Raw genomic sequence first — 12,543 nt, 5'->3', positions numbered from 1 at the left:
TGTAGTGGGGATGAAGTATTGACTGGCTTTAATGAATACAAAGGAGTATTTTTTATTTTTTTATATTTAGTTACTATTGCTGTTTAACATTAAATTGCCATTAAATGCATATTGGGTTACTGCACCACTTTTTGATTGTCCATGAAACACCGCATTTCTGACATAAACATGCTGACAAAAGGCTGTGAAAGTAAAGCAGGAATTTTTCAACCACCAAAGGACACAAAGTGTTAAATGTAGCTGTATTCTTGACTTTATAACACCACAATGAAGGAAACTACACAAGTAGCCCTCTGCCTTCAGCAGCCTAGTGACTACTGCTAAGTAAGTAAACTTTTAGGAGAGATTAATCCTTGACAAGTAGTATATACTTCTCTGTCTTGCTAAATAAAAGACAGAGAACTAAACGCTAACCTTCACCCATATATGCTGTGATGTCAACATCAAAAAACCTATTTTAAAGCCAATTTAAACACAAAGTAGACAGACAAGTATCACCTTTGCCTCATAAAAATACAACTGTCTGAATGCTTGGTGCACTGTGTGCTTGGACTGAGGAATGTAATTAGTTTATAACTTCTTTTAATAAATGGATGGTTTTCAAATTTGTTAATATATGTAATACATGCTACTAACAACAAAAATAATACTGATATTTAAGCTGCAGGCTTTACCGTTAGTGCTGAACCTTTAGCATGTAAATGATTTTATTGCATGGATATTTATAACATATTTGAACAAAGCTGTGATAATAGTGATAACCATGATAAATATATACAAAATTTATATGATTAAAATTTTCACATCTTTACATCCCTATTGCAACCTGTAATTTGTTCATGAAATCAATTTAATAACATGCAGCTGTATTAATTTGATAACTTGAATAATTCCCGATTGTAAAAACACTGGAAATGATCATAAATTCTGGGTGCTCTATGATTTATGCCTGGTAGACAGAATTAGAACTGCTACATATTTGTCCATTTAATATTCAGCAGCTCTTGGACTCCTTTTTATTTTCCAGCAGTACACATGTAATCTTCTACACAAATCTCCTAAGGTGGTATTTCACTGGAATTATTATTTTTCCATAACAATGTTGATACCAATTTTGCTAATCTGATTTAATTATTTATTTAGTTACTTTGTTTTATTTTAATCATATATATGCAGATAATCCTAGTAAGGAAAGAAAAACTTAAAATTAAAAATATAACTATTACTGCTAATACTAATAACGTTAAAGATAACTTGATTTTTATTATTATTACCTGCTGGATCCACTGCAACAATTTCCGCTTGTAACAACACTTTTTTGCATATTTTCAACATATGTTTGCAAATTCATGAAAGAAATGGCACACAATAACTCCATAATAATAATAACAATAAGTCCATATGAATAGTATAAAAATATATTGAATTTCACTTTTTACTTAAATTGTTCTCAACCTTAATTGTAGACTTATTTTTGTGACCAGAGAAATTCCTGTTTCCCTTTGAGAAAAAAGTGACAGTGGGGAGGAAGACAGAATAGAAGAGCACATTTCACTAGAGGATTTGATGGGATAAGTAAAGCAGTAAAAGTGGAGCAGAGTAAAAGATAAAGGCAACATAAACCTAAAATCAGGGATAATGACAGCAGGCTAAGCCAGAAACATGAGCACACATGAAAAAAACTCTCACACAAGAAAAACAGTAAAATGTGGAACCATTTTATTACTGTGTATCTCCTGTTGTCAATGGACGGCTGGAGCGCAGAGAGTAGCGCAGAGACCACAGACTGCTTGGGGCCTGGCCGTGCCAGCTGTACTCACAAACTGCTAAAATGCTCATGGAATAACCAGGCTGCCCCGGAAAAACACACACATGCGCATTGTCTTTGGTATGTAAATAAAGCCACCAATGTGAGCCTGATGAAATAGAATAAACTGTTAAAATTGGGCAGGGTCTATCACAATATCACTCCTGCAAAAAAGGGGAGATACTGCTATCACCAGGCAGTTTGATGGATGGACTTTGAGAGGAACCAGGCTGTGGTTATCATGGCCATGTCTGGAGCCTGAGCCTGTTAGTGCAGCCTGTCAGCTGCGCGGTGTAGCTGAATGTCAGCTCTGCCATTTTATTACAAATTAATGAGGCAAGGCTAGAGATCTGAATGTAACCTCGGCAAAGTGTGACATCGAACACGCTAAAGCGAAAGAGGGACTCGGTTATATATGACAAAATCTTAGATCCTAGCTCTATACACTCTCTGAGGATAATGTGTAACAATTTTTTGTGTAACTGTTAAATGCATTTTATTGATGCCGATGCAATGAAAAATTATACTGAATGAAAATGTCTAAATTGTAATAAATTTATACTCTTCTGGTTTTCTTTTTAGAAAAATAGCAGAGGGAAATATGAACCAATACACAGCAAACTGTAAAAAGAGGACAAATGGAAGGAACTTAAATGTTAAATATAATTTTTTTCTTTATTTATAATAAATCACTGCACATTAACATAAACTTCCAAAACAAATCCTTACATTTACTTGTTTATCATGTTTGTTTGCCTGCTAATCCTTTTCCTTTGTCACTCATTCTGTGTGTCTTTCTGCAAAGATGTCCCTTTTATTCATAACACAACTCTGCTCAGATTGAACGGTGCACCCTTGCTCCATCTGACTGACAAGACTTAGCAGGTGGTGGGACCCATTCATACCCACAGTACTGCAATCTGCACAAGGCTGTAACTCAAGCCTGTTTCCCAAACACAGATGCAAAGGCACGGGGTATTTTTCTGCTGTGCATGCCTGTGCATTGCTAAAGTACACATAGACATAAAATCCTTAGTATATATACAACACGAAGACTAATTGCTAAAAAAAAAAAAAACACAAACGGTGCTGACGCTGCTCTCTGTCTACACTTTTTGAGCTCTAATCATATTTTTTTAGCATTTCTGTTTGAATAACACTGTGCATGGCTGCATTTTCTTAAAAGGGAGATATGCTGCAATCCAAAACATAGTCTAGGAAGAAACCCACAGACAAGGAATAGGCAAGTATGATATTCTCATGATACAATATTGGTGAGCAGAAAATTTCGCAGCTTCACAGTATTTACACAAATATTCACAAAAACATATAGCATTATGCAAAGGCTTTTATTAAAACAATAAAAGTTATATTTAGTCCTACAACTGATAACATTTGATAATCTAACATATTGATTATTACAGTTATGATAGTTTACATAACTCTAAAACATTTGTGTATTGTTATTTTTATTGTGATACATAGACTAAAGCAAATATATAGAATAAACACTAGCTAATTTCAGTAGTAGCTTTCAGGAAAACAGATCCTATCCACACCTACCCATGTGTTTTGCAAAACATTTTTTTCTCTATGTGCACTATATTTTCACTAAACATTGAAGGGAAAAAAAAAACATTTTTTAAGTGGTGACCTTCAAATACTCTGGTGTATACACATGGACTGCATATCTGAAATTATTTAAAATCAAGATCAATTTTGCACATGCCCACTCTTGCTTTCGTTACTAAAAAAACATGGCAATTAAGGTTGTTTTAGGTTTTTTTTCCCCCATATCTGTTTGTTCTGACTCTATCTTAACTGTAACTTTAGCATGTAAATAATTTTATTGCATGGATATTTGTAACACATTTCAAGAAAACTGTGATAACAGTGATAACCATGATGAAATATATATATATATATATATATATATATATATATATGTATATATATATAAATATATATATATATATATATATATGATACAAATTTTCTTTACATCCCCATTCCATCAACCTCCATTCCATCAAGAAGTGAATGACTGCAAGGACGGGTAATCAAAGACAATATGAGCAACAGCTATTTGGAGAAAATCTTTAGCCTACCACTGCTTTAGCGCTTAGGATATTTGTCTTTTCAATTTCGATGAAGTTAATGTCAATGTGATTGCTACTTGCTGGTGCAGAAAGACCACAGACTGTGTTAGCAATTTTTTATTTTCAAAATTAGAGGAAAAATATCTGTTTAAAAATATGGAGTAGTATACCTGAGGCCTAATTACACAAAATAAAATGTAAATTTTTTGCCATTATACTCTTTATGTAATATGACAACTATAGCAAACTGATATAAGCTGAGCTATTTGTATCAGTTGCCATTTTGAAAGCAGTGGCTCCAAACAGACACTGCTTGTACCTTGCCAAGTGTAGTTTTAAAGCAAAGGCTACATCATTTAAGATTAAAAGGTGGCACTGCTACCATGCCATGATTTTCAGTTTTTTTAACATAACAGGAAATATTTCCAAAAAGCTCAATGAGTTTTTCTTTCACTGGAAAAGCACAGTGGCCTTCTTTCAGCCAGCTGACTGGCAGTGTACAGCAGCATGAGAGTTGGAGACATTTTATGCTAATTATGGTCAGAGAATACTCAAGTCAATGCAGCAGTTTGATTCATGAAAAGAAGTATAATGCAGAGGAACAGTATAACATAAAATTGTAGCAGTTTTTAGCCATAACGTTTTGAAACCTTTGCATATCTTGATATGGTAACCATGCCTACAACAGAGACATCCAAAATACATTTGTTAAACCTCACAAATTAGAGAAATGGCAATATGCTTTATTTGCTGTTGCAATGAAAGCAAGTGATTTATTTCTTGATGGCTGGAAACCAATGGTTTTTGGTTTCGCAAATGAAGCTGTGTCACTGCACAATTATTTGTGGGGCAACGAGAGTCAGCGCAGATGCATACTCTTTTTACACATTCATCATCACCATCTTTCAACTTGTGGACCAGAATAGTGGGAGCGTAACAAACTGTGGTCAGGTTTGTGAGTGAGTGCATGGAAATGAATTACATTAAAGTTTAACATGGGGGCACATTGAAATGGAGTCTACTGGAAAACATCGGTTTTACTATTTAAATGTGGCTGCGTGGGAGCAAAGATGAAGGTTCAGTGCATGTGTGTCTTAGTGGGAGGTTGTCTGTCCAAATAAAAGTTGAAAAGAGTAACAACCAATGAAAAAGATCTGTATTAACTGACCTGCAATCAAAGAGACAGAAAGAGAAGAGATGTTAAAAAATACCCCCACACACAAGATTCTTAAAGATTGCACTTAGGGTTTGTGGTGTTGTGGTTCCTTGAGAGACAACTTAGCCACAGGAGAGAGAAAAAAACTACGAGAAAGAGAGGAAAGGAGGGAGATGGAGGCAGGCATCTTCAAGGTTGGCGCGTTGGGAGTACACCTTGTAATTATCTACATCCGCTCTGTCAGCCTCAGCCAGCAGAACGGATAGATACAGATGAGAGACACTCCAAATGTGATACTCACATGGTAATTCGCACATCAAAGACTAAACAGGAGAAGAAAATCAAGAATAGATAAACCAACACACATGCAAACACCCACAAACAAACAAACTGCAGTTATTTTGCAGAGAAGCAGTCACTCCTAAACACATACAGGCTTATTATGGGGCTCAGACTAGACATCTCTAAATGTAGTTCCACACCAAGTGTCTATTTTAAAGGATTGCAAACCAAATGCAGATGCCTTATACCTTTCTCACTCTTTTACCGTCTTTCTTACTCTTGCTTCAATTGATGGAGAGGATGGTATGAGGAGGTCATGTATTAGGGTCACCTAACCTTAACCTCCACACTTTTTGGCTCTTGGCTTCTTTTTGCATTTCCAAAAAGGGTCAGCGTTTCAAGGTTTATCCATTGCCTACCTTTACTGTTTGCATGCCTGTGCTGTTTGTGCCTCTGCTGACCTTTAGGGGTCAGTGTTACTCCTGACGGCTGCCTACAGCGTGCAAGATTGCAATACACAGATTGTATTCGGGAATGTGATTGTAGCTATGCGTTAATTCATGAAAGTGTATCACTGTCTCCTGTAATTTTTATGGCTGCTACAATAAAGCAGTAACCTTAAGTCAGCTTTTCTCAATACCATAATTACAAAGTTATATTATTTTTTATCAGCAATCCCAACAAGTTGACCTGCGGTGAAATAATAACACATCTTCTTAGACTTTTATTTTCACCCACCTGCCTTCCTTATAATATTAGTGAAGGTGAGAAAAGTAAGCATTTCTGCAATCTCAAGGAGAAGAGAAAATCATTAACTGCTGTGATCATCGCAGTGTCCCCCGTGAAACCGCAACCTTTTCGCTGAATGTCTAACTGACCCTACTGGGAAATCATTTACTCTCCACTTGCTCTGCCAGAATGTCCCATGAGGGGTCATTTTATCTACCTGTCTCCATTTCTCAGTCGTTCTTCACTGCAAACTGCCCACTCTGCAGTCATTTGCCTGTCCCCTGCTAGATGATGAGAATTCTTCACTTGTATGCGACTATCAATCCCTCTGGGGCTTGTCATCAGCTCTTATTTGAGGATAATTTCATGGGACTCTGGTCACATGCTCTGTGTTTATCTGAGTACCCCAAATCTTGAGACACTCCTGGGAGTCAGGATGTGATCATCCTGCTCTGGAGATTTGCTTGTTTGACTGTTCTTCCCATGAGAATTCCTCCCTGTTGTTTATTTGACTTAATTACTATGCTGGCTTCACGTAGGGTAGAGGGGATGACTGACACTTTACTTAACAACCAGCCTCCATTCCTTTTGTGTCATCTGCTGTGCATCTGCCAGCTTGTCCTTCAAAAAAAGTGAATGCTTATCCCCTCAACCATCTTCCACAGTATTGTTATTAACCGTTTCCTGACAGACATTCCGAGAGCCATCATACACCTGTGGAGACGAAAAACAAAAGATGCCGGCCAGAGGGCAACACAAAGAAGGTTGCACACGATACACTCTTGTGAGCCAACAGCTGACTATAATCACATGTTTAACAGAGAACTCGACAGTCTGATAAAAGATCCCAATTTGTGAGCTCGTGCATACGCACCAAAACCAGGTGTCTCAATATATTAGGACTTGCAAGACCTGACACATTTTTTGCACACAGGCTGAGGCACCTCTTCCAGCCTAGGGAGAGGAAATCACAAGAGAGGGTGTTGAGTGCTCACACCAAGATCTAACAAGAACATTAGCACAAACAACATGACTTTAGAGCAAACTGCATTTTTTATATTACAGTATTGTATATATAACAAGACAAGAAACAGACTTGCTTTCTCAATTTGACAATGCACATCCATCACTCATACAGTCTGTCAATCCACACTTTGATGCTCAGCGACATGTCTCTTGTCTCGCACTATTGTCGGCAACATGTTCAGTTGTCAGACGGAACATCATAGAGGACCACAAAAGACTAGATTCACATTCTTTAAGCAGATGCCTGATGGAAGAAGAGCTGACATTTCCCTATCATCCTTAAAAGCTTCGCTTTGTGAACTGACGTGATAGAGCCCATGGGATGTTTGACATGAAGCAGGTAAGTCCAACAATTGATCTTCTCATGTCATCACATTTTAAAGCCTGACATCATGACTTGTGAAGAAAACTAAACAGAAAGAAAAAATACTAAGTCAGTACTGTTGTTATTTTAGCCTAAGGGCATGTGCAATCATCTTCATTTGGAAACTGAAAGGGTGATAAAGGGAACTATACTGCCCTCAAATTACAACTTGTCATCCATCTAAAGAATAAAGCATGTCATATAGCTGGCCTCTAAACATAAGTTGCACTAAATGTCTTGTCTAAACATAGACATAAATTGGTGACAGACATTATATTCAGCCCATGCTTAAGGTCAACATTTGATTCTCCCTCACAAACAAACAAAAAACATTAAAATTGAAAAAATAAAACAAAGATTTTTGTGACAATAAAATGTGTGAGAGGACTTGAACCATGCTTTCAGCTGCAAATCAGTTTGTTCATAAATTTTCAGAGGGCGCAGCGAGGAGTCATAAGACCACACTTCAAGCAATGTACTTTCCCAAAAAGTCCCCCCAAAAATGGCAAAAATGTTGCCAGTTATTTCTGTCCAAGTTGAAAAGTCTGCTATTACATGGAGCCTGATTTAGTGTAGGGTGTGAGAGAGGAGGCGAGACGGGAAAAAGAGAAAGAGGGAGGAGAAGGAGAGGAAGAACCGGCGCTCCGCAGTCTCCCCTCAAAATAACACAGAAGCAGGGAGAATAACATGTTTGCTGTGTAAGTCAAGAATGCACACGTGCATGATAAATTCTCTTACACTCCACAAAATATGCAAATAGGTGACTTATTGCAAAAAAGCTCAATCTTAGTGAATTCAAAGTCTTCAACTGTTGAATTTAGGATACAGTAAAGAGAAGCCTCAAAGAGGGGCTCTGTGTCATGACAGGCAAGATCCCCCCTCCCCTTTTTGGAGATTTTGGGACAGAAGCCATTAGAACTGACGCTCTGCTGCCTGTTCATTGCACTTAACAGGGTTGTGCAGTACCAGCAGAAGGGGACAGCACAGGAGGAAAAATGATACAGGGCCAGTATATACATTTAACTTTAGGCAGGAGTGCTTCCACAGCATATGGAAACAATCTCCCCATTTGTAAGGAGAATGGTGAATTCTTAGAGACAGCCAGTGTGACTGTGAGGAAAGCAGCGAGGAAATGGGATAAATGAATAAAGAAGGTTTTGAAGAGAGATAGGTCTTGTGCACTGACCAAGAGACAAACAGAAGCAGAAATAGACTAGAAAAGAAGAAAAAAAAAAGGAATACTCAGTGTGCCAAAGAATACATGAAAAGAACAGCACAAAAGAGCACCCATGGGCAAGAAAAACAGGTCTGGTATAAAAGCAAACACACAAGTAATCCTATATAACCTGGAGTCAGAAAACACAAGGAATGGGCTTACCCTTGAATGACAGCTTTAGCCTGGGAACGTTGTGCTTGGGATCAACTCCTCTTCCCGGCTGCACCACAAAACACAACAACACTACAGTCCCAAGCAGGTAATCCATGGTGCTGGAGTGCTGCTGTCTGGCCTCCAGACCAGGGGGCCACTTAGAGCCCGACCTCAAGAATGGTGTCCTCTGCTGAGGTATGGAATCACTGAAAGTAGAGGTTCCAGGGAGAGTGGGCGAATCCTGGTTTTACTCCCCGGCTCAGCGTGCACACTTTTGGGGCAGTTCTGTCGCGTAAAGTCGGCAGAGGGGGTACAGCTCACATGGCTCCCTGTGTGGAAATCCAGGTTGTATAGTTGACTGACTTATCTGTCCTCCCCCAGGTGAAGACACCTTAGCTTGACTGTGATGAGATGTAAAGGCAGAGGAAAATGAAATCAAACCATTTATCCAACATAACAAGGCTATCCTCTTGCTTGAGATTATTTATCTGTTTCTATCCACTGGCTCCCACTCTTTGAGCAGACACTCGCAACCCTCTAATCCTTGTGTGCTGCTCCACCAGACTGCGATAGCTACACCATCCACAGTAAGGGAGGGGAGGGGAGGCAGAGCAGCTGAGAGAGAGGGAGGGAAAGCAGGAGGAAGGAGGAGGTGGGGTATTACTTGAGAGCAGTGATGAAAGCAGTGTCATAGAAAGGAAGTAGAATGGTTAAGATTTATAGTCTTGACTTTTCCACACGTTTGTTCTTTGTCATTATTTTTTTCCTTAATTTATTCTCCCTCACAGCAATGAAAGCCCTGTTCCCTACTTCTTTTAATTCCTCAGCCACTAACTTTCTCTGACTAAGAAATTTAAAGTTTAATCACTGAGTGCCCCTACCTGGCCTATTAGAGTGCTTAAAAAGCAGGATTTATCTGGTCAGACAAAAGATAGAGATTCAGAAGAGAGAGTTGCCAATACATTTTATGAAATCCTTGACTTACAGAAATCGTTTAGTTTGTATGCATGAGTTTAAATGAAAAAAAAAAAGAAATTGGTTGAAGGATTTCTTTTTAAACACTGTTTTATCTTGTGTGAATATTTATGAATACAGTTTGTTTAAAAGATAGACATGGCTAATACACTGCCAACAACTTAAAAATCCATCAGAGTTTTGCAGCCTTGAATTAAATCGCGGCTGTAAAACACTTCAAGCTCTATCCAAAATCAAACCTTGTTTTACAATTTGTCTCCTTCCAAGTAGACAGTAATGTGTACATTAAACTATGGTGAAAAATATATAACTGAAAGCATTGTAAATGCTGCTTTTATTTTCACTAAGATGGTAAAGGTTTCATAAATTTTAAGTCTTAATCATTCCAGATTGATGGAGTTAAAGTTTGATCAGTCTATGTATTGCTGTTTACACGGTCCTCTTAATATAGAGGGATCCTATTATAAAAAAATAAACATTGAAAAAGCTCTTTTTGTGCTTCAAAAGGAAAATAAAGGGTTTCAAACTGTGTGTTAAGGAGTCTCCGTTCAATGTAAAATAGTCGAGTTCAGGGTTACTTTAGCACAAAATCAAAAGAAGCAAATCAAATACCAAGTTTAGTATCATTAGTCAAAAGTACGGATATATAGTGCATCCAGAAAGTTTTCACAGTGCTGCACTACATCTAAAACAGCCATCACACCAAAGGATACTTCCAGATGTTGTCTAAAGAAATTGGAATTCAAGCAACAAGGATTCAGTAGGTAAACCACAGTTGCCATCTGGCCACCTTGATTTGCAGGAGGATTTTTACTAAAACACCTATGGGAAGGAAGCAAATGTCTATTTAAATAGTTCTAATTTACTAGCATTTGACTGATTCAATTTCTGATGAAATATCTTTATTTTAAATGACAAAGACCATTAGAATTATGCAATAAAAGAAAAAAATTTCCAAAAACCCACTTCTGTTTGTCTTTCCATTGTGGCCAGTTGACTGGTTTTGTTTGTTTTGTTCACTTCTAGGTTTTGTTTCTGGTTAGCAACCACCACACCTTCTGCTCTATCTCAATGGCTGACTCATCCTGCAACATTAGCTTCCAACAACATTATTCAGAAGAGTGAAACTCACCAAAACTTGTTGATGGAAACGCTGTTGTGCAATGTGGTTTCAAACGTGTGACTGAAAAAACTACAGGAAGATTGACTGAATAAAGTCTTTTTTTCTATCACTTGTATAGTTTTGTTAACTTTTCATCTAGAGTTGTTATTAAAAGGATTGTCAATTTAAGGTACTTATGTAATTGTTCATGTTTGCAGACCAACATCCAAACTGTATACTAGACCTTTTATAGGTTTCTTTCATTGATTTAGATACTTTAAACCAGAAAAACACATTACATCGAGCAGATAAAAACTTTAGATGTAAATAAACAGAGATCATAAAGGCTTTTAGTGCAACCACTGGTAATATGTAAAATTTTGTGAAATCAGCTGTCAAATTTTATGAAGTCAGCAGGCCCAAATGAGGAAAATAAAGAATTAAAACAAACCATACTATAAAATCTTGAGAAAATAAAATGTAATTAAATTATATGTAAGAATTGGTGTTTATAGGAATATTTCATTTTTATCCAGGTCAGTCAATTTAGAGGCAATTTTTATTTACAATGACAAGCTGGCCATTTAGTTGTTTATATAAGTCATCAAGTTGCTTACCTACCCAGAGCAAAACAGTGATACATATTGGTTAAGTACACTGGCACCAAACAGTTTGTTTACTGGCATGAAATGGAAGTAGTTTGATCCTTTTGTATCCATCTGATTTGAGAAATTTGTTTATTGGCCAGCAAACAACTTTTTTTGCTTTAAATGCAAGAATAGTTGAAAACAGGTATGAACTGAGGTTTTTCGCTCTGTGTTGATTGTTGCTAGCAGATTTCAGTTATATGTGGACAAGGTTAATGATTGGAAGTAAAATCAAAATGATGTCAAAGAGAATGCGCGGAGAATAACTAATTATGCACTGCCAATGCTAAGAAGTTTGTACTCTTGGTTAAAAATATTGACATGTCTCCTCAAACAGAGTCAAAAAATATCAACTTGAAAAGCGCATGGAGTACTGTAGAAACATAGAATTAAATTTTTTTTGTTTAATTTTGTTATTAGAATGTCCCTTTTTTTCCAAAAACTTTAAAGTCTAATACACACGACACGGTCAGAGTTGCATTATTCTCTACATAGTGCACAGAGTTTAAGTGTGTTTTTGACTTTTCCAGATGAGACCCTTCACTTAAGTGCAACACATGCTGGTAGGCAACCTGCATAGTCTGAGACAGATCCTGTCTCTGGTAAAGTCATTCAAATCAGTGATGTAGGTCAACAAAGCCCCCTCCTCTTAACCTAAGCCAGCCTCTACAGGTCCCGGTGTGTGCTTGTGTTTTTTGTGTGTGTGTGCGTGCACCTCCTGCTTCCTCTGAAGGGTGACACGGCAATGGTGAAGTGATAAAAGCTTTGATAAACAAGAGTGCTGATGTGTTAACTCAGACACATCGAGATAGTAAAGAAAAACAACCTGAGAACTGGGCTTGGATGGTGTATATTGTAAGCAACCTAAGTGTGTATGTGATATCAGGGTACCCGCATATCCCTGAACTTCCATGCACATTGTGTGTTTTGAAACTATTGCTGCAGTATCATAAAGTGTATCTGATTTCACATTGTTGCGTCTGTTGT

The 12,543-nt window shown here is 37.4% G+C and overlaps 1 protein-coding gene across 2 annotated transcripts in view; it reads right to left on the bottom strand.

The window, feature by feature from the left end:
- sema3aa (sema domain, immunoglobulin domain (Ig), short basic domain, secreted, (semaphorin) 3Aa) overlaps nt 1-9,386 on the bottom strand; it is a 47,846-nt gene extending 38,460 nt beyond the window's left edge. For both annotated transcript variants that reach the window (XM_047389799.1, XM_047389800.1), the window contains exon 1: nt 8,842-9,386. In XM_047389799.1, coding sequence (XP_047245755.1) covers nt 8,842-8,947 — 106 coding nt within the window. In that variant the 5' untranslated portion in view covers nt 8,948-9,386. The remainder of the gene's footprint in view (nt 1-8,841) is intronic.
- Nucleotides 9,387-12,543: the final 3,157 nt, after the last annotated feature.

Source organism: Girardinichthys multiradiatus, chromosome 17 (assembly GCF_021462225.1).
Source record: "Girardinichthys multiradiatus isolate DD_20200921_A chromosome 17, DD_fGirMul_XY1, whole genome shotgun sequence".
In the NCBI taxonomy this organism is placed as follows: domain Eukaryota; kingdom Metazoa; phylum Chordata; class Actinopteri; order Cyprinodontiformes; family Goodeidae; genus Girardinichthys; species Girardinichthys multiradiatus.
The sequence above is the reverse complement of the archived record's forward strand: the minus strand, read 5'-3'. Positions and strand labels throughout refer to the sequence as shown.